This window comes from Meleagris gallopavo, chromosome 10, assembly GCF_000146605.3.
Source record: "Meleagris gallopavo isolate NT-WF06-2002-E0010 breed Aviagen turkey brand Nicholas breeding stock chromosome 10, Turkey_5.1, whole genome shotgun sequence".
Classification (NCBI taxonomy): domain Eukaryota; kingdom Metazoa; phylum Chordata; class Aves; order Galliformes; family Phasianidae; genus Meleagris; species Meleagris gallopavo.
The window spans coordinates 2,816,196-2,839,011 of NC_015020.2; the positions used below are offsets into that span (position 1 = coordinate 2,816,196).

The window sequence follows — 22,816 nt, forward strand, 5'->3', positions numbered from 1 at the left end:
AGAATTTAATGGAATAGACCATAGTGTATGTACTACTTCAACAAGTATTACAGTTTAGGAAGCTTCCTGTATTCTACAGTAGGAAGATTCCATAGGTGAATTTGGCACTCTGCTAACCTTTACTGATGTTTCTACAACTGTTAGGACTCTGATGTGTGTCTAGAGGAGCATGTAGAGCATTAATCCCTTTGTATCTGTTCTAACAAACACTTGTTGAAACTTGGATACTGTTTGAGGCTCTTTATTTGTTCCTGGAATAATAGAAACATTTAGCAATTCTTCATTTTGGCCATCTAGCTCCTAAAAATTAGGAAATTGTTTTTTATTGGTTATGATATTAAGGAGGAAGTATGTAATTGTACGTATAAAAGTATGTATTGTATTCAATTTTTAAACAGAAATTATTGTTTCTTGAAGGCTTTTCAGCTGGATTGGATAAAATTGGAATTGAAGCAAAATTACAAGGTAAGTAGCTTATTGGCTTTCTCAGTAAACTGTTATGTTTTAGGCCAGGTTCTTCCATGTTTATGCATGTTATGTAACTTTATTATTTCAATAGATTCAGTCAGAGAACAAGTATACTTTACTATGTTGTGCTGTTTTATTATTTAACACTTTGGAATATGATCAGTATGTTTTGATTGGTAGAAAAGTACCTCATCTTTCTATATATGTTCTCAAAAATAAGGCTACATGTTGGGCTCTCTTGGATTGCTTGTCATTCTTTCTAATTTTCCTTTAATTTATGTTTCTTAATTCCCTTTATTAATTTCTGCTTATGTACTTTCAAAAAGCCCTTTCAACAAATTATCTTCCCCTATTTCAGCATCTGTAGCTTCTTCTCCCTGCATATATGAAATATGCTGTAATAATTTTCATAGTTACTGATGTTCTTATACATTGCATGTGCAAAGTGAAATACTTCTGATTGCTTTGGCAATTTTGAATGCTTTCACAACTTGTTTTTATTTTGAATACCGTGTTAATGTTTTCTTGGCTTTGAAAGAGAGAAGAGCAAACAAAACAAAACAAAATCAGCCTCCTGCAGATATCCAGTACAAGAAAATAAATAGATTTACTGAAGTAAATATGAATTCACCTGATACAGTATGGAATTTTTTTTTGTGAAGGATTCTTAAATACCTGTGGATAATTGAAATTTCTGCCATTTGAGTGTTCAAACTTAAGGGGAAATCATTTGTGTAAAACACCATGAATTCTCAGGCTTGTCATTTGGTATTGAAAATGGTTGCTTGTGTGCCACATACCTAGTCTTTTACTTTGCTACATTTGTTTTACTGAAAAAGAGTTGAATTGTGCTGTGTCAAATATCTTTGAGTGAGCTTCCCTCAGGTGAAAATTTGTCATCGGCATAAGAAAGAACTTTATTTGAATTCAATGGAATTACTTTGATGTATATTTATTGTAATTGGATGATGTTGTTCTTGACTTGTACGTAAGGTAAGTTTTTTCAGTATGTGCTAAAAATACATATATTTTCAAATTGTGGACAGAACTCTGTTTGAAGAACTTGAATGATTTGTCATCTTTCAATTTGATCAGGATGGACAAAGAAAATAATTTCAAGCCAACAGGTAACACTTAAAAAAAAAATAATAATAAATTTCAGAAGGGATGTTGAGATAATGAACTACAAAAGTTCACAGCTATTCCTGTGAACCTTTAATACAAGTACACAAATGCTAGATAGAGTAGAATCTGAAAAATTCTCTGCCTAGAACTATTGATTTGTTTTTCCAGCAAATTATGGAAGTTCATTCTCTGAACACGTCTTCTCTTTTAATGTCACAGAAAATTTTGTTGCAGATAGAAGATTATAGAATGTTATCACAGGATAATGGGATATAACAAAATCCAATGAAGGAGAGGCTTTCTTGCTACCAGTTCTTCTCTACAATCCTCTAGTAGGAGTGGTTGGCTTCTCAGCAACAGCAGTTCACAGTCTGATATTATTGTGAATTAATCTAAATGGTGCATATTTTTCTGTCTCTGTGATGGGGTCAGTAATATCCGTCACACAGCATATTGAGCCAGTGGTGTTAAATGTCATCGAGCTTTCTAATAAGAAAATTAATTCAATTTAATGACTTAAAAAATGCATACACTGAAAAAATTACTTGGCATATGAATTTTTGAAGGTATGTTCTTCTTTTACAGAGACCGGAAGATTAATGGCGTGGTATTATATTGCATTTGATACAGTAAAGCAGTTTTTCAGAATTAAAGGAACTGAAACTTTGAAGGAATTGGTAATTTTAATCAAAATTTACAGATGTTCAATTGATTTTAAACAGAAACAAAAAATAAGATTCTGAATTTTTTTTATGTCTGCCAAAAAGTTTGGGCTTTGTTAACATGATATATAAAATTTTAGGGAATACATCTAAATAAATTCTACATAGAGCACTCTTGAATCTTTTTAGTTTTGACTTCCACTTCTTTCTTTCAAGCACTATCCTTTCTTAGGAAAATACGAAGTTGCCAAAGCTGTTCTGCTTATGTAAAAAATATTTTATTGAGTTATTTAGTTATCTATATTTTATTGTAAATGCTAGCTGTATGAAGAGCAGCTTTTATTTTTAAAGAAATGTTATTGTCTTTCTAAGTCATTTTCCACTGTCATTTAGCAAGTTATTATTGCAACAGTTATGTTACAAAAGACATTTTGTTTTCAAACAGATCTTGTGGCCATGAATAAATGGAATGCCTGTTCCCCCAGCTGTTTTTGTTACTAAGGGATGAAAAAAGTAAAGTAAAATAAATAAATAGCAAAAACTATTTATGTTTACCTTGCATGTCATAAAGTCTTAGCAATGTGTTTGGTCTTGGATAAGCTCAAGTGGAATAATCATCTGAAAACTGAAAAATCTTCCCCTTCTGTCACAGAATAACCTTTATAGAAAAAAGATAAGAAAAAGTTAAACTGTTACAGGTTACAATGATCTCCAACTGCGCAGAATTTCTAGATGTCAAGTTAAGAACAAATGAGAAGAAAATACTGAATGCTCTGAATAAAGACAAGGACAAAATAACTATCAGGTATAAAAAATTATATGCATAGAAAAAGTGAACTTTGCTTTTAGCAACAAAAGCTATGAACAGTGAACGATAAGTATATTTTCATGCATAGGTTTCCAATGGAGGGGAGGATAAAAACAAGAGAAATGAAAGTAAACTGGTAAGTATTGTGATTACATTTTAATGAAAAGTTTTCATTTTGTCTGTTGAAATCCCTGCTACGCTGTGTCATTTCATAATGGACCAGATCTTTTATTTTACTCTTCCAAATCTTGTGTTTTCCAGCAGAAACTTCTATGTTGTTATATGTAGCTTAGAGTAGAGTTTATGTACCAAGACATAAATATTTCTTTTCCAGTCTTATTCAGGCTCACCTAGGATGCATTCCTGTTCAAGACTTTACTTTGACACAAGATATTGGCAAAATATTTAGGAATGGCATAAGAGTTACTAGATGTACGGTAAAATTTAATCTTTTTCTATAACTATAATAACTAAAAATATATATTGGCTGATTAATACATACAAAATTTTATTTTTACAGGGTTATCTGACTTTTTGGCATCAAGTAAAGACAACTTTTCTGCATTATTAAACTCTTTGATTTTAGCTAAGTGTTTCAGGTGCAGACTTTGGGAAAATTCACTTCACGTGTCTAAGCAATTGGAAAAAATTGGTATGTACTTGTCAGAAATGAGATGTAAGGTGTAGAGTGAAACAGCTCATAATTTCTGTAGTGACTGTTTATGTAATTAAATATGTCTCCCAATTGCCTGTTTGTCTATAGGTAAGTACCAAAGTTATTACAAGTTTGTTGTTACCTTCTTGGATAGAAATAGTCCATGTATTGATATTATTCATGTTTTCCGAATGTTGCTTCTTAACGTTAATCTCCATATTTTGAACAAATTCCAATACAAATATACATTTGTATAATTGCACACCTCTTGGTGGACTATAACTTTCTCTCTAAAAAACTGCCTGTGTCTGTCCTACTACTCATATGTATATGGAAACTAATTAATTAACATTGAGAAGGATAGGAATCATAAAATAGAAATAATTTTAAGTGCATAAGGTTCTTATACGTTCTCAGGCTTCTGATGGTGTTCTTCCTTATCAGCATGTTGTATTACTAGATAAACTTCTGTTTGGGAATTCTGATTTGTTTTAATTACTTGAAAGGGAATTCAGAAACGTTGAAGCTCTTGAACAAAAATGTATGTATGCTTAATATAGTAGTATATCTTCCTGCCATATTGTCTGACGTTATCGCCCTTACATGCTTACAGAATTCACTGCAGTTCTCCGTGTTTGTTATTTAAAGACACATCTACTCTATATGGAACAGTATAGCACAGAGGTCTGCAACTTAAGCCGTTATGTGGATTTAAGCTAAGAGATTAGGATGTTAGCTTCTGTGGTGGTAACTCATTTCCACTATTTCTGGATCTATGCTACTGAACCAATCCAGGATTTTATCAACTTTAGTGCTTATTCAGTTCTATTTCTGTCTCCTTTTTTTTCTTTCTTGATTGGACATAAATTGGGGGGAAAAACCTTTTGTCATCTCTCCTCTCATTTACAGAAGCTCTGGAAACAGTCTGAAGACTAAGGATGTCACTTAGTAGTTCTGCAGCTATTTCACCTATAGTACCTTGTTTCTTTTGAGTAAAGCTGAAGACTAGTTCTTTTGTCATAGTTCCTGAAATGGTAGAAAGGTTTCCATTAGTGAGAAGACATAAGATACAAATGATATAAGACACTTTCTCCTCATCTGTATTTATGTCCACCCAAGAGATGTTCAAATATACTTAAAAGGAAGAAGAGATTAACAATTTAACAATCCCTTATGTTTTTTGCAAATTGTGAAGATCTTGAGTTGGAATGAGTCATTTCTTGAAAGATTGCTTTAACGTGTCCTCCAAAAAGCAACCTAAGAGTCTCTTGAGAATTTTCCCACCTAATTTTCAGGTTTCTTTTACTGTTCCTATAGAATTATGTATGACGAATACATCTACTCATTCTAAGTATTTGGTACTGCCTTTTATCTAAAACTATTTTGGTCATTGTGGCAGGCTGTAGTTCTAGCTGAGAAAATGCCTTTTCATACATAGTGCATTGACTAAATCTGACTAAAAGTTTAAAAGAATGGAGAATCATGATGAGGAATAAGGTTGCTTATAGAATTCCCTGTGAGTCTGCTTATCATGTAACAAGAAAATATTTTGCTAAACTTGCTACAATTCCTAAAAGATTATGATAAATATTTTTCCTGGAGTTATTTTTATTATTAGTTTGCTTGAATGCATTGAGATCCTTTTGACTTTCACATACAATTAAGTAATTCCTTGGATAGAATTATTTCTTTCAGAAATTTTATTCCAGGTGAATGACTTTCTCTTTTTTAATCATACATATGCAGAATGCTTGTTTGTTGACTCTTGTAGAACCTGATCTAAAATCTGTCTTATACAAGAAAATGTGCGCTCCTGTAGAAAGTGATCTAACATGATTTTTATACTAGGGAATTTATATAAAACTTGTCTTTATTGTAATATTAAATGTTCTCATATTTGCTTTCCCTGCATTTCTTTTTCCCTTTACTAATGATAAGAGAATTTAATACTTAAATATTTAGGTGAGAAAAAGATGTTTACTATTTGCTGGGCAAAAAGATTAGAAAAAGCATACCGTAAATGTTTTCTGCTTTGTTTTTACTTGCTATAATACAGTTAGAATAATTTGAGATTAGTAATTGTCATTTAACAATGTAAAACTTTTTCACAGGTGTGTCGTTGTCAAATGCTATGGTAAATGCTGGGCTCACATCATTTAAAAAAATACAAGACACAAATGCAAGGGAACTTGAATTGGTAAGTCTTTTTGTATGCAGAGACATTAAGAAAATAATGTATCTGCTGTATGAATGCCAGCAAAATTGAGCATTCAAAGTGATTTCTTCATTTATGCCAGTGAATTTTAAAGGTGCAGTTACCGTTCTGCTTTTTTTTCTTGAAAATGTGTATAATACTTTAGTTTAGGAAATTGAATATGACTGACTTTGTGGATTTGGCTAGTTTTGGAAAGTGGCTGCTTAAATATATAGAATTTCATTATTAACACATATTAAGCATGTGTTTCAAACACATGTTTGGAACAAAAGGCAACACACATTCCCCTTCTAGTAATATTTGTAGATATGAATTTGTTTCTGTTTTTAATGTTATTCTTAAATACTGTTAATGACGAAAATCCTGAATTTCCACTCTTGATATTTTAATTAAAGATAGTCATAGATACAATGCTTCTTGAATCATCTATAAAACATTCCTTATTCTAGGCAAATTAGATTTTACACTAGAACAAGTTCGTAGGCTCTTAACTTCTTTTCTGAGGAAATTTCTTTTCCTGTGTTCTGGAACAGATTTCTAAATGAGATTTATCTTATTCAGTTATTTCTGTTCTGGCTTTAAGAATTTAATTTTTCTTTTCTATCCTTTTTTCAAGTTTTCCTTTCATTTCTGTTGTTTTCACTAAAAGTAGGGTAGCATAGAAGTGTCAGCACATAAGGCCTGCCTAATTTTTCAACATGTAAGCCAGTTCATTGCCTGATAGCGAGCAGTGGAAACAGCACTGTGGAAAAAATGTTGGAATTTTCTTTTCTTTTGGCTATGTTGCTATTCTGGATATCACTGACAGTAAAGAACTAGGAGTGATTAGGGCTTTTGTTAATGGTATAATTGTTCTGGTGACTTTGATCCTTTGAATTTACTTTTGTGCCAGCATCGCTGATCAGTTGAATTTATCAGAAATGAAACTAAATTTTTGCAGATTTTAAACAGACATCCTCCATTTGGAAACCAGATAAAAGAATCTGTTTTGCACCTTCCTAAATATGAACTTAACATTGAACAGGTATGACTTTTTTATTTGTTTTATTGTGGGCTTTTTTGCTGATATTATTAAATGAAAGCGCAAATGTTGCTGTTAAGAGATTCCAGCCCTCTCTGATAGTACAATGTACAATCACAAATGACCTCCTTTCACCTTAGCAAGTACAATGAAACTCAAACTCTGATGACAGATTTTGAATAAACATTCCTTCTAGTACTTTAACTTTGTTCCTTCTCCCTTCCACTGTTAATAGCATTTTGTATTAGAGTTGCAAACCAATATATTCACATTCTAGATTTATATGTAAATATCTTAAAAATAATGGAAATATTTAAATATTTTTTCAAAACACTCCACCCTGGAGATAAAAAAAAAACAACTTTATAATAAAATTTACTGAACAAGCATTAGCTAACATTAACTTTCTGTCTTACTTAGCAACATATAGAAAGAGTAAGTGATTATATTAACCTACCTGATACCATTTCAATGGTAGGGTGTAATCTAATGCTCTGTGTTCTCTGAGGTTCTGATAAGCATTATATCAAATAACCACTTTGCCTCAGTTTTCTGAAATAAAAAATTTATAACATTTTGTGAGATCAGTACAAATGAAGATGCCTTTGAGGTTAAAAACTGTATACTTGTGTGAAATGCTGGTTTTATAGGAAGTTCTGTTCTAGTTTTTCATTTGACTTAATAGTTGATGAGCATCTCTAAAGTTATTCACGGAAGAAAGATTCAGCAATGACATACATAGAGGGATGTTGGAATGTCAAACATTTGAATCTGAAAACTTCATCAAAATACTCTTAGTTTTGTTCTTGCACTTTGCATTGAACAGATGAGGGGCTTTTTTTAGGAGACTTGATATATTCTGTTTTGTTTTCTCAGTACTTAAATACAGAGTGTTCAGTTATGGCAAAGATAGTGCCTTATTATCGAATTGTTTGAGTTGGAAGGGACCCTAAAAATCATCTAATTCCACTCAACTTGCCATGGACAGGGGTTGCCACTCACTAGATCAGGCTGCCCAGGGCACCATCCATCCTCGCTTTGTACACCCCCTGGGTCGGGGCATCTGAAGCTTCTCTGGGCAACTTGTTCCTGTGCCTCAACACCCTCAGAACAAAAAATTTCTTCCTGACATCTAACCTAAATCTCCTCTCTTTTAGTTTAAAGCCATTCCCCCCTGTCCTGTCACTATCAGACCATGTAAAAAGTCACTTCCTTTCCTGCTTATAGGCTCCTTTCAAGTACTGAAAGGCTTGTGAGATCTCCCCAGAACCTCTCTTCTCCGAGCTAAACAAGCTCACCTTCTTCAGCCTTTCTTCATAAGAAAGGTGCTCCAGCCCTTAGATCATCTTTATGGCCTCCCTCTCAAACTGCACCAGCAGTTCCACATTTTTCTTGTGCTGGTGGGGACGCCAGGCCTGGACACGGTACTGCAGGTACCCTCAATTCCTTCTCCACATGGCTGCTTTCAGTAAATTCTTCTCCCAGTCTCTACCCATTTCTGGGATTGCCCTGACCCGAGTATAACGCCTTGCACTTGACCTTGTTTAGTCTCATTAGGTTCACACAAGCCCACTTTTCAAGCCAGTCCAGGTACCTCTTTCTCTTGTGTCAGCTGCACCACTCAGCTTGATATCATCAGTGAACTTGTTGAGGATGCAAGTATCAACTGCCTGTTGATAAAGATGTTGAAGAGCACTGGTCCTGAGGTGGGTTCCTGGGGGACACAACTTGTGGCTGGCTTCCACCTGGACATATAAGAGTGTCTAGGAGTCTAAGCATACTACATAGAAACTGTACTGCAAATTGCTCAAATTGAGCTTTTGTGGTTGTATCAACATTTAAAAATGTATGGAAGGATGTGTGTTTTACTTTGCATATTTTAGCAGTTATGTCATCTTCTATATAATCTTTTCCTAGCTTCCAAAATACAGTGATACAATGGCTGAAATTTTAGTAACCGTCGTATTAACAAACTTTGAGCAGCTACAGACAAGGAGAACAGCGTCAGACTTTCACTATGTTACATTGGTTGTAGGAGATGCTGACAATCAAGTAATTTTTATTCAGAAAATAATGTAGGTATAATCAGTTTTTTTCATCTTTCAAGTTTGTTGCCATTTATTCCTTTTTTGTCTTGCAGTTTTTGCAATACTTTCTACTTATGCCAAATATTGGTCTTTATCCTGTAGTTACTCAGCTGTCTCCTAAAATGTTGCACAACTCAATACAAAGAAAAAAAAAGAAAAAACATGCTTACATGCATGTTAGCACAGAGGGTATGTGTAAATATCTGGACAACAGTGATGCCATGTTGTAGAAATCTTTGAAAGTCAAAATATGTAAAATATCTTAATATATATATATATATATATATATATATATATATATATGTTCTCAACTTGTTACTTATGAGTATTAGCAATCTTTCTTTAGTAATATAATTGTCACAACTGTTTCTATGTCAGAGATGAAATTCAATTCTCCAGTTAGATAACTTATGTTTGGAGCAAATGGAAAAAGAGACAATGTCATTTGTAACTGCATGATCTACACAGGAGTCCTGGCCAAGGTCTGACACTTTTGGCAGAATTGAAACTGATCTGCAGGATCCTGGCTTAAGACCATAGATGATATAGTATTGAAAGGTTCAATAACCTTTACATAATTACTGATACAGTCTTGTATGCAGTCTTGTCTTCATTGACCATATCTCATAAAGCTTTACTGATGCATTGCAGGGATTCTGTGCTGCTGAAAACTGGAAATTGGATGAAGAAAATTGAAGTGAAAAGAGCTCTTAAATCAGATGATATTAGTATAAATTTAATCAGTTCTGATTATGGTGAGTTAATTAACATACTTGTAATGTAACAACGACCGCATAAGATATAAAATATGTTATTAAAACACTTTACATCAAATCAAAATATAATAAAATCAGCTGGAAAACAAATTCTATTCTTTTAAAGTGTTAAGTATTACCAATCTGCCCTAATTACAAATCCATTTATTTAGTAGGATACGTTCTCAAACAAAACTTCTTGTGAGAGAATTTTGCTCAGATAAGACAAATTAAAATTTTCTTTTTCACACTACCTTGAAGTTGAATTAATCTATCAGCTTTATAGGTTACTTGCACTGGGAAGGACTGTATTTGCAAATGGTGAGGTTTTGTGTTCTTTGAATTTTGCATATAAAATGTATTGATGCAGATCCATTTCCTCTTTAGTAGCATGAAACTTCTACAATGAAAAATGTTGTTTCTTAAGGTGTAAAGATTTCAACATTGGTTCCCTCAGTGCCAGTTTCCACGAAGCTGAAGCTACAGGAGTAGAAGAACAGTAATGATGTTTCAAACACATAATTTGAACTACATTAAAAATTGAACTGGCTGTAGTAAATTCTTCATCCTGCTCCAGTGTTAAAAATAGATTTCTCTGTGCCAGATTAACTGAAATATATTTGTTTCTTCCAGGAAACCATTAAATATTAAGACAATTATAATAATTCAGCCTAGAGTAATACTTACTCCTGTGTTTAAACCTGTGTCTCAAGCAGGAAGAAGTGTTTTCTAAATAAATGAGATAGAAAAAACATTGTAATTTTATTAATATTTTGCTATCTACAAGTTGTACTGAGTGCAGTAAATCCTGAAGTGAAAAAAATGTTAATTTTTCTGAAATTGTCCCATTGGCAACAGTGAAGTTACACTAAAAGCAAGTTTTCTTAGTGCCTTCTTACTTCGGTCTGCATCTGTTTCATACATCTCGCATTTTTGAAAAGCCTGCCTTGATTTTCAGCATATTTGCCTAATTGAAGTCCAAAATACTCTCTTTTTTTATAAAGATATCTCTCATAGTGTATTACCAAGTTTGGTTTTGTTAAAACTGAAAACAATTAGCATTCAAATAAAAAAATTCTACTAACATTGTTATTTTACTTCTTTTTCAGTACAAAGCTGTTGTCACATAAGTTAGACTATAGTATTGGAATATAGACTATATTGCAGTTTTACAGAAAATTATATCTGGAAAATTTTTATAATTGAAAATGATGTATTCTGTGTAGTATAGCTATATTACTCACATAGTAGCGATGGCATTAATTTCTGAAGATGTGTGTTGTTTTTTTTTTAACATTATCTACAATAAATCCATTCAAATAATAAGCTTGCTTTTAATGTTCCACATTCCTAAAAAATTTCGGTGGTCTTTGTTAAAGACTCATACTTTTCTGAAGATTTCAGAAAAGTATGAACTCTTCAGAAAAGTGGAAATAATCAGTAGTTCAAGAAATAGTTCACAGAAATTTGAAATACTTTTTCTTTTTTTCAAAGTTGGCCTTGATATACAGCAAACATATACCGCCTTTTACTTAACACCAAGAACAGTGGGAAGTAAAACAGTTATAAATAAACTGAAAGCTGAGTCTTCTGTTGATACATCTTGTGGCACAGCACAAAGTCTACCAGCAGCAAAAGTGGATGCAGGTAAACAGTGATATCACAGCATCTGGCTAATTCCAAAGTCAACAGAAAGCTGAATTTTCTGTTCAGTAGAAAGTTAGATCTCTTTTATCCATATTGTTTCTTTCTCAACTATAACAAATGCTACTGTTTCTGCTTGTTGATAACTACTATGCAATTCTTTGAATTTGAAAGTTAGAAAAACATTGTGAGCTTGCTATCTGATGTTGCTGTTTGCTTTTGGAAATAGTGGTAGAGCCTCTGTTTTTTCATAGTGCTTGTTGATTTATTTCCAGTTATAGTGCTAGAGCAGCTCAATGTTTTGTTGAAGGCAACAAAATTCTAGCGATCCAGCTTATTTTACTCCCTCCTACACTGCATGAGGAACTCACTCAATAATGAATACAAAATAAAAAATGAGCACTTCGGTATTCTATTCATCTAGGAAGCAGATCTAAAGAAGAAAATACCTTAAAGAAATACAGTAACAGAGAATGTAACCATCGCTGTAAAAATAAAGATGTGTGTGGACATGACTGCTGTGAGTTTCATTAAATATGTTATTTCTGTTACTTTTAGATGAGTATAATTTACAGTAGTTCTGTTTATACCAATGTCTACATTAACAGAAGTGACACCAGCAAACCAGGCATAAGTTTTTGCTAAAAAAGAAAACAAAAAAATCCACATTTTGTTAATATAACTTTTATAGAGATTACAATGGCTATTAATGTTTTTCAGATCATCTAGCATATGATTTAAGAGGAATGTCAAGCTTGACCTCTCGTGTAAATATTAGTGTGTTAAATCTTTAGTATCTCTTAATAGAAGATACCCAAAATTAGTGGCAGAATTTCCATTGATTTGGAAATAATTATGATTTATCCCTTTTAAACTAATTGAAGGTTCTTTTAATACACTTTCTCAGGTAAAACTGGAGTATTTCCAAAGTCTGAGATGAGTGGAGATTCAAAGTTTAGTTTGTACCTGGCTGATTTAAGGAGCAGGAACTCTACTTCATCTGTACCCCCAGTAAAGCGGTTAAAGGTTTGTTTGAATACAGTCAACATTTGCATATATTTTTTTTTTATCTGTTTTGTGTTTGTATGTATTTCCTTTTGTAAGGAAATACAAACTTGCAAGATTGTCTGCATGGAATGCAAAAAGTGAAGAAGTAGAAAGGTTATAAAGGTCCAGGAATCTTTGAGAGGTTCCACTGATGTTTGGAGTACTTCCCATGATGCGGTTCTCTCCATGAACTTTGTTTTTATTTTAATGGCATTTGATAGACTGTGATGGGTGAAATACAGAGGCATTATTGGATTGTGTATTGTGAGTTAGCTTGGCAAAATATGATGTGAACAAAACCAAATACCGCTATCTATCAAACTAATGCCACTAGGAGATCTGCTGAGAATTTGCTCTATTAGGTAGTATTATTGTGTTCTTCGTATCTGTTGTAGTTTTTGTGAAAATAAGTAGGAGGCTTTCCTTTGGTGTGACCTACGTATCTTCGAACATGATGCCAAACTAATCTTCTGTGCGCTTGAGATAGTGTAGTCTTAATTTTTCCTCACATTTTTGTTTGCTTATTTGTAATAGAGAAGAATGATTAGCCTGCAGCTAATGTAGACAAAGTAAGTGATACCTAGTCTGGCTTTTTGAATAACTGTAATAGAAGCATGTAATTCAATGTGGTATTACTATAGCTGTGTAATCTTGAGTCAAATCATACAGCATCAAGGGCAAATATTGCTGACTAAAAAAAACTTTTTTGAAGAGATCCCAAGAGATAACTAAATGCCAGGAAGATATAATGTGCATTTTTTAAATATGCTAGCTTGATAGAATATTAATAATACAATTCACATTGTTAAAAAACATTTTTCAATCTTTATCTCACTGATTACAATAACCTGCTTTCTTTAGATGCAGATGTTAAATCAGGCTCAAAATGTGGATCTCAAACAATTTAGTTTTGCACCCAAATCTTTGATGCCAGCATCATCAAGGTACTAATGAATATAAATAATAATAATTAATGTATTTAAGTAGTAGTTTTATTTTAATTAGTGCCTATTTTCTGAATAAAATTCTTCTTCGTTGCAGCTTTCTTCAACAATTCCACTGACATGTCAGTGTTTTTGTTTTGTTTTGTTTTAAATAGGTCTGGCAATAAAGAGTCATTTTCATCACATTCAGTGGACCAGGTAGATAGTTTTAATAACTTAGGAAGATCTCAAAAACAATTTGAGTCCTGGGACTACAGAAAGAGTGGTAAGTTATGACTAATGTTTGAAATCACAACATTTGTTGTTTTATGTTGAGCGTACCTTGTGTATAAACTGAAACTTGCTGAAATCACAAGAGCAACCAGTACAGGGAAATAGTGTGGCCTTAATTGGCTTTCTTGCTAAAATCAGTAAGAAATGCAAATGCAGATCTAAGTCATATACCTCTAAATAAAACAATAATGATGAATTTCAAATATATGAGGGTACTAAACTAAATACTTTGTGTAAGGTATTTCCACTGAAGACACTTGCAGTATGAAAGGCATTTTACCTGTCTATCTATATCTTTTCTTCTTTCCTTCTCTACTGGAAGAAGTAAATGAAATAGGAGCTTTTGTCCATAACTAGTAAAACAACACTGTCTAGAAAAAAGAAAAAAATCTTTCTACTTTTCTTTCATTGGAAAGGGCATTAAAGTTTTTCTTATGTGAGGTTAAATGATCAGTCTTTATTATTAGTATATAACCGTGGTGTTCTCCTCAATGCGTTCTTCCCTTTCCCATCCTACTTGGTGACTGCAGAGTTACATGAGTCAGGTTTTGATTGTCGGTTAAGTAATAGCAGATCCAATGTTTAGATCATACTCAGACATATAAGAAACACTATTGAAATAAACTGATATATATATTTTTGGCTCATGCTGCCTTAAGTGATAGCAACTGTACATATCATTTCATTTACCGAATATCTTGAGGATGGAATATTCCTTTAAATTAATACTTCAGATTTGCCCGTGTACTCAGCTACCTGCTATATTTTTTTTACCTTAGTCTTCAGATGGAAGACTGTTGCTATATCATCAGTAGCTGTGTGAGCCAGTTAGTATGTGATACGAATGTATTATAAGGATAAATTCACAGAAAGGTAGATGAATATTCTGGTATTACTATACCTTTGTAACCTTGAGGCAAATCATACATCATCAAGGGAAAATATTGCTAACTAAATACCATCTCCATTGAGTAGTACCAGAAAACATAATCTTAGCCATATAAATTGGGCCAGCTACACTTTAAAAAATGCACTAGAAATAATTTTAGTGAGATAAGGCTCCAAATTCTATGATTTATGTGGGATCAACTATGTCTCTAATATGGTATCTTTCCATTCTGTATAAACAAATGCAGGAAATTGAGAATATACTGTGAAATTGTAGTAACCTATAGTTAGGTATTTTAAACTGTGTATATGTCTGCAGTCGTGCACCATGCTGACTTTGCATTCCCAAAATTACAATAGAAGTGCCTTCCAAGTGCTTTCTGGTGTTTCTTGAACAGTATTTTTTATTTCAGCCTGTCCTGCTTCCCTGCGTTGAAAGGGATATCTAGATCAGAGTTCTTTTATTACATTAGGACTGTGGTAACAAAGCAAAACACTTTTTGGTGCTAGAGGGGAGTGGGTAAAAAACAGAGAATTGGATTGGTGATGACAAAAGAGAACAAAATAAAGGGAGAGAAAGTGAGGAAAGTTGACTGTACACCAGAAAACAGTGTATTTTCAAACATCAAGTGTCTCACTTTTAATTAAAAATCTTAACAATAATGCTTGGAAATGCTTGAAAACTTATCTCAAAGTCATGCTGATGAAAAAGCGCATACGTGACAGTCCTTCTTTCAGTAGATTGAACAACTGGTCTTAAAACTGAGCATTTTCTATTGTATTTGTCCATGAATTGCAGCTTTCTCTTTGAATCATTCAGTATGTGTGAGAAAAGCTGAGAGAATGGCATAAAAAAAAGTCTTTCATGCTTAACTTGACTGATATAGCTAAAAGCTGATCTTTTTTTCAGATGCTTTGGATGTGAATGCTGAACTGAAAGACGACGTTTGGGATGATCTTGATGATGAAGTATTAGTAGTTGCTAGCAACCTTTTCAGTAGAGAATTAGGTAAGATTATGTACAAATTCTGTGTACAAATTATTTTACAGGATTATGGTTATTAAATATCATATAGCTCAGCTCCTCCATACGTTCACTCCCCATCCTCAACAGAATAGGGGGAGAAAATACGATGAAAAAGGCCTCACAGGCTGGGATAAGGACAGGGGAGATCACTCTCCAATTTTGTCATGGTCAGAATAGACTCAGCAAAAGATTTTTATTTTTATATATATATTTATCTATTGGTAACAATCTAGAGCAGTGAGAAGAAAAAGCAAACTAAACACCTTCCCCTCATCCACCGTCTTCTACTTCTCTACCTGAGTGGTGCAGGGGAATGGGGGCTGCAGTCAGTCCCCAGTGCTTCATCTCTACTGCTCCTCAGTGATCACTCTTTCCTTCTTCACCATGTGGGGCTCCTCCCATAGGATGCCTTCTTTCCCAAATTGATCTTGTGTGGGCTTCCCATAGGCTTCAGCTCACCAAGCACTGCTCCATCGTGGCTCCATATCATGAGGCCCATCATTCAAGGAGCACGGTGCTCCAGCATGCGTCCCCATGGGTGGCAGCTCCCCCAGGCCTCCTGCTCCACCACAGGCTCTTTTCCACAGGCTGCAGCTCTGGCCTGAGGACTATTCCTGCTGGGGCACATGGATATTTATTATTTATGATATATAAAACATTTGCTCTTTTTTTTGTTATTTGGTGGCTGGTTTAAAACTTTGATTCTTAACTGGAACGTGAAAATACCTGCTTTCACATTTCAGATGAGCATGAAACACTTCACAAGTACTCAACAAGTGAAGCCATAAGTGACATCTCAGAAGAGTAAGCATTATATAATTCATTGCAATTTTATTCATTTTTAAAATTATCTATATTTTACATTACTTATGTTCACAGTTTAATGTTCACATGCATAACTAAATATGTAGAAGATTGTTTACTGAGAGCATGGAGTGAAATTTCAACTTTAAAATGATAGGAATTGTTGACTAATTTGAAATGAATTTATATTTAGGTGTGGAGGGAAAATCCGGAACTGAAAAGTAAGCCATTTTGCATTTCTGTAAAAATAACTTAATTTTTTCCACTTGGCATTTTTAGTTCTTGCCTATTACAAAGTGATACCAGTATTCAGAACTCAATTCTCTCTGTGTTTAATGGCTCATCAAAAGTGGAATTATCTGTACAGAGTGGACATGTAAATACGGTGAGTAAAAATGTTTCTATAACAGGATTTCCTGTAACTAAATTAGTCTTTCATATGAAAGTGTATTTGTCGTATCTGACATGTGAATCGGTTTGAACATAGAATTTCTGAACCTATCTCTGTTGTCCAAATTCTGAACAAGCATACATTCTGTGTTCAGTGTGATGTTGGCATCACAAAGAACTAGGACTACAAGAATCCATCCTGCATTTTTTTTTTTAACATTTTAACATTTGCCTTGCAGTTCCCTTCTCAAGAAAACAAACATTCAAATCTTTCACAAGAGCTGGAAAAAATACAATGTTCTTCGATTTCAAACATAATCCCAGACTCTTCTAAATTCACTAGGAAAGAGAATTTTTTTATTTTCATGAAGAAACAGAAAGAAGAAATGGAACCTGGGTAATAAGAAGTTGTATGTATTTCTCTGTAGTCTAAGTGTTAAGTGCTTATTTCTCCATGGCAATTTGTTGATTTACTACAAATTCATTTTCAAAAGATGAATTTGCATGGTAGTACTACCAGTTAACTATTCTTAGGGAGAAAATATTTTGAATAGTGTTTTTGATTTCATAAGTTTTTATGTACTATGCCTAATTTTATTTTATTTTGCTCAATATTCATTAGATATCTTCCTGATGATGAGACCAGTGATGTCAAGCCTTTACTTGGACTACTTGATGACATATTTTAAAATAGAATATATTGTAAGTGTTTAAAAAAAACCAAACTTATTTTTCCAAAATTTCAGATACTGTTAAGAATTTCTTCTCTGTTTTGCAGCTATTTACCAGTAGTGGGATTACTGTTATACAGAAGATCATTACATATTAAAAAAAAAAAAAAAAGTTGATGTTTATTTAATGGAATTTTGGGTATATTATCTTATTTTGAAAATTGCTTACATTTTCATTTGTTGACCTCACTGCTTTCAGGATTGAAAAGAAAAAACGTAGGAATGTATCAGAGGAGTTCTCATGCTGACGATGTTTCTATAGATAAAGTAAAAATCATATAAGAAATAGTAAGCTATTAATTACATGTCATGCTCCTAAGTACCATTTAAATGAATGAAAAACTGTTTCCTCAGAAATTTCTTAAAGCTTTTTTATTTTGTTTGTCAGTTTTTTAATGCTGAATTTTTCTGATTCTGTTAAATAGTTAGATTTAAAACAAAGAGTAGTGGAATAGTAAGTTACTGTAGGCTATTACTCCTTCTGATAGTACTACCAGCTTGTTAGGAAAAAAAGAAGTGCAATTTCCATCATATTAGTGTCTTTCCTAGATCTCAACAAAACAGTTATTTAATGTCTATAAAAATTATTCTAAAGCTGTATTTAACTGTTCACTTTGATACTTGAGCTCATAAAAAAGACCTGTATGTATCTCAATACAAACAAATGTTCATTGGGTAGAAAAATATGATATTCTCTTCGTATGGATTTTAGGCAATATTATATTTCAATGTTAATTATTCAAAATGTGTGAAAGTTTTAAAATAGCACAAGGAACCTTAGCTGTTCTTTGCAACGTTGCTTGCAGTGCAACCAAACACAACCATGTTTCACTCCCATACATGATTCTATATTTCTTAGCTAATAATATGTTACATATATAAAAATCCCTCTTTCTCCATAAGAAAGAATGACCAAGTACAAGCAGCCTCACACTCAAACAATACGTGTTTCTGACTGTGCAGTTTCCAGCAGTCCCAATCTTTTAACGCACTTTGGTACACCTCCATGATTTAATTGCTGCCAGAAGACAGTTGTATGTCAGATCTCTCATCAAATCCTTCCTGCTCTCAACCCAGTAGTTGACTTTATCTAGTCTGAAACTGAGAACAGTCTGATACCAGAGTTAGGTATGGAAAACACTAGTTTGTCTGTGACTCAGTTTCCTCAGAATGAAACCCACGTGGGTGTATCGTATGGAAATCATTACACATCCCAGAGGTGTTCCAGATTGCAATTGGAAACCAAAACCTAATTTATCCTCGTGTTCTTTTAGTCATACACAATATTGTAAGTTGTAGTGGCACTGAAAATGGCTTGTCATGGTCTCTAGGTAGAATTGAAAAGATTATCTTAAACTCTGAACATAAACTTGAATGCTATTGTGCTTTGCTTTGAATTCTGCACAAAGATAAGTTCAGAGGAGTTAGCTGTCCCTAGATAGCCTGATTATTGGCTCCCAGTGTAAATTCTGGTATTTAGTCCCTTTCATGGCTTGAAAAAGTGGGTGGCAATAACAAGATCTTTTCATTTTTAAGTTTTCTCTTATTCCTTGACTGTTTTTATGTTTCCTTTCTGCTAGAGCAGAACACAGCAGACTTGGCATTCTCATCTCCTTCTAAATAAATTACCACAGATATTTGTGATGGATCAGACCTAAAGCCATCAACTACTTAATATCTAGGATTAACTCTGAGTATCCATTTATTAAGAATTTGTGGGGGATTGGAAAGAAATGAATTTATTAAGATCATAAATAACTTATGTAATCTTGGGATGATACAACTTGTGACTTTCGAAAACTTTGCTCATATACCAGTTGCACAGATCTCACTTGCAATCCAAATGTGGTGGCACACACTGAACTGTTTACTGGTAGCCGTCATGAAACTCCCCCTAAAGGTTCTGAACTTTGTGTCAGTGGCTGTAGTGGAAGTTGGTCATGATTAGATTGTCATAAATATGAATAGAGCGTTTATTTCTCTGTATTAAGAAGCATTTTTTCAGCTTGGAGATGGTCTTTGACCCCATTTCTACACTGAGAGTATATTTTTATTTTTCTCTGTAATAGTCTGGTAATATATGTAATGTCTAGAATGCAACTGACCGTTGCTACTTTTGCTTCATATTTGGTATAATCTAAATGAAATTACTTATTTCCAGCCTAGATGATAGGTTTATGTTTAGATTGTTAATGCAGAGAAAGTTGTCCTTGCAGGTATTTTATTTGCTTGTTAAGGTTTTCCTCAGTGCAGTTCAGTAGTTATTTTTTGATTTCTTGAAGGTTCAGGCTGATTAATTTTCTGATACTGCATTTTTCCTTCTGTTGATTTTAAAAGGCTTTAACTTCTAATTTTATCCACAGTCAGAACACATGATAATAAACGCATTTCAGTACTTTCAAGGCTTTTTGCATATGGTTTCTAAGATCAGTTCCTGACTATTTTTCGTAGGAAGCCATCATCCTATATATCTTACTTGGAAAATTACAAAAATGTGCTATTGTTACTGGCAACACTTCAGAAAATACATTCGATACTGCAGTGTCTTTGTAATAATGTTGAACACTAATGAAAAAACGTTATTTCAAAGATAAGTAGTTTATTTGTTGTTGTTTAGCTTCCTTATTCATATTAGCTTGATGTCTCTTTAAAGTATAAATCACTTTCAGAAAACCAGTTTGGTAGTACAAGTGTTCACTGTCTCGAGAAGGAATGATTTTTTTCGTGTGGTAACATTTGTTTTCTTACTGTTCCATTTTTTCAAATCATAATAGTTGGAAGATCAAAACTGATAACCATAGTGTATTTCCCTGGCAATAACTGAATTCAGATACACAGTGACTTCACAACTTATATGGACAAAAAGAGCAAACTGACTGCAGAATTAGAAACATCTACTCAAGGTTGGATTGTTTGTATGGGCTTTTTTGTTGGATTTTTTTTTCCCTTGGTATTTTTTGTTTTATTTTTAAATTAAAACCTTCAAATAAAAGTAACTCACAGTTACTGTACTACTGCTGTGTTTAGACCAACAGTCCCACTTAAGCAAGTCTTGCCCCAAAAGATGTGCATAGACATAGCTATTAAGGACTCTCTAATTTTAGTCATATTAACTGAATAATCTAAAAGTCATAAACCTTGTTTACCAGTATGCCTTAGAAAGAGGCAGGCAGTGTCAGAAGATGATTCAGATTGTAAGTGGGCTGAATTACTCTCCAGTGGAACTCATCAAATTATGTGATGGTGAAAGTGACTACGTACAGTTAGCGTGGAAAAGCTGCTGTGCTGTAAATTAATAGTAAATTAAATAAATATTGCTTCTCTTGCATAAATGAGGTGCTTGGGCTCTTTTACCCCCATAAGGATGTTATTTTTCTATGTTGAATATCCTATTTCTGGACAAAAGATGGCTGTGCTCCAATAATTTTGCTGCATGCAGCTTCCTTTCAGGGTCCTCGTTGATGATAAAGTATACTAATTAAATTCGGTGTAGGATTGTTTCATTCAGCTGCTTCCCATTGATAAAATACTGCCTTAAATAAAAGTATTGTTGAAGTATGAAGGGATCTTGTTATTTTTTTAATTCTGCATAGTGTTGTAACATTAAATTAGTGACTTGAGTTTGAATCATTTGAATTGTATAAGTAATTCTTTCAGAACGTCACTGATTTTAGTCTGAGGATGATTCTATAAAATGTATATTATAAAAATACTGTTTCCCACAGTGAAGCCATGGAAGAAAATTCAGTGTGACAAGAAGTCAGATTTTACTGTCTTACTTGTCTGATACTCTGTAATAAAATACATGCTCATACCTGCTTTTAATTTAACTTCATCTTCCTTATATGCTTCCTTTTCCTATCAAATGTATTGGTTTCAAAATATAAAGTAAGGTCAGCTGTGTCTGTGCTTTAAGAAAATGCAATATGCACTCAAAAGACACAATCAAAAATTACTAGCAGAAAAATATATATAGTGTTTAAACATGTTGCCAGACACATTTCTGTATAAGGTAAATTTATAGCATGTGGATTACTCTAAATGTGCAGTGACAAGTGTATGCAGTTTGTCTCGTGTTCATTTAAATTCCATGGAATTCATTCATATATTTGAGCATTTCAATGAGTTAAACTGTACAGTAATTGTTAAAATAATAGTGGAAGTTGTGGCAAGTAGGAATCTTACTTTTTTGGATTTGTTTTTACTTAGATATCGCTTCACAGAATAGTTAAGTGAGATATAAAAGCTGGTGCTCTTAAAGGCAATTAACAATAATGAAGATTGAACAGAAATCGCTGAATTGAACCAATATGCATCTGAAAATAATTAAAGTCATTCATTTTGTGGAGCACAAATGATACCCTTAAGACACCATCATGCCAGAATTAGTGGTCTCTCATCTAAATGAAAGGGTGTCATGCTTTACCTCTTGACCCCTTCTGCGTTATATGTAGAAGCAAGAGTAGTAGGTCACTTGTTCTACTGGTGCAATCTTCAAAAGATATCCATGAAATGAGACTCATGGATGTCCTTTTTTCCCCCACTCTTTTGTTTAACAAAAAATAGAGAAGGAAGTACTACTCAGTAAGAGCAAAATTCACTTTCTGTAGAGCACTAAAATCTCATTGAAGGTTTACATAAGAATATAATGAGGTATATACTTTGTCACTGCAGAGCTGAGGGTAAGGTCTCCTGTTTAACCATGTTGCCATTATTTGTTCCTCAAACTTCTAATGAGAGAAAATTCTATCCCTCTAAGCCCCCTCCTCTCTACCAGAGCAATTCCTGGTCTCTATCTATGTTCTTGGCAGGTTTTTTCAGATGAAGTAGGCTTGGACTGCACCTCATGAGTAATAGGAGGAGGCAGGAACTATTTGTCTTCTTCTCTACGAGTTCTTTGATCACTGTTCTGCTTTGCTGTGGTTGTGAAGTGGCTGGGAAAGCTGTGCTAGTATTAACCTGCAGTCTTGCACTGCATGTCCTGTTCTGAATGCAAAGTCCTGATACAGGTTGTTTATATCAACTGGGGAGAGCTGCTTTCCAATTCACTCTAGTATGCAAACTGCTACAGTGAAAGCCATTCATTTGGTTTCATTTGGTCATGTGAGATGTGCTCTGATTGTTACTGGGTCTGTCCTCCTGCAGTTTTTAAACTGATTGTTTCCATGTGCCAGTACTTGCAGGCATCTCAGCAGTGGTGTGCGATAATGCTGCATGTTCTGCAGAAATGCAGTACGTGAGGTGGATGTATTTTGTATAAAGCAGGTGTATA

The 22,816-nt window shown here is 33.5% G+C and overlaps 1 protein-coding gene across 2 annotated transcripts; it reads left to right on the forward strand.

Moving 5' to 3' along the window:
• The first annotated feature begins 19 nt into the window (after positions 1 to 19).
• LOC100543214 (probable ATP-dependent DNA helicase HFM1) lies at positions 20 to 21,234 on the forward strand. 2 transcript variants are annotated; one of them, XM_010715842.3, is made up of 21 exons: positions 20 to 465; positions 1,515 to 1,595; positions 2,179 to 2,270; positions 2,954 to 3,060; positions 3,152 to 3,199; positions 3,398 to 3,495; positions 3,584 to 3,715; positions 5,830 to 5,915; positions 6,874 to 6,957; positions 8,872 to 9,029; positions 9,693 to 9,796; positions 11,291 to 11,443; positions 11,865 to 11,960; positions 12,348 to 12,466; positions 13,349 to 13,431; positions 13,587 to 13,696; positions 15,503 to 15,601; positions 16,363 to 16,423; positions 16,703 to 16,808; positions 17,053 to 17,210; positions 17,436 to 21,232. In XM_010715842.3, the coding sequence occupies exons 2-21, from the start codon at positions 1,565 to 1,567 to the stop codon at positions 17,500 to 17,502; spliced, it is 1,992 nt and encodes a 663-aa protein (XP_010714144.2). In that variant the 5' UTR covers positions 20 to 465; positions 1,515 to 1,564; the 3' UTR covers positions 17,503 to 21,232. The 2 variants fall into 2 exon arrangements, with proteins under 2 accessions (XP_010714144.2, XP_019473984.1); XM_019618439.2 differs by lacking the exon at positions 11,865 to 11,960 and having other exon boundaries at positions 17,436 to 21,234.
• Positions 21,235 to 22,816: the final 1,582 nt, after the last annotated feature.

What these genes read in the sequence shown, in the direction of transcription:
- LOC100543214 (XM_010715842.3), top strand. Translation starts at nt 1,565, where the DNA reads ATGGACAAAGAAAATAATTTCAAGCCAACAG. An exon ending in ATTTTTATTCAGAAAATAAT is followed by an intron (nt 9,030 to 9,692) that starts GTAGGTATAATC and finishes GATGCATTGCAG; the next exon opens with GGATTCTGTGCTGCTGAAAA. An exon ending in TTTAATCAGTTCTGATTATG is followed by an intron (nt 9,797 to 11,290) that starts GTGAGTTAATTA and finishes TTTTTTTCAAAG; the next exon opens with TTGGCCTTGATATACAGCAA.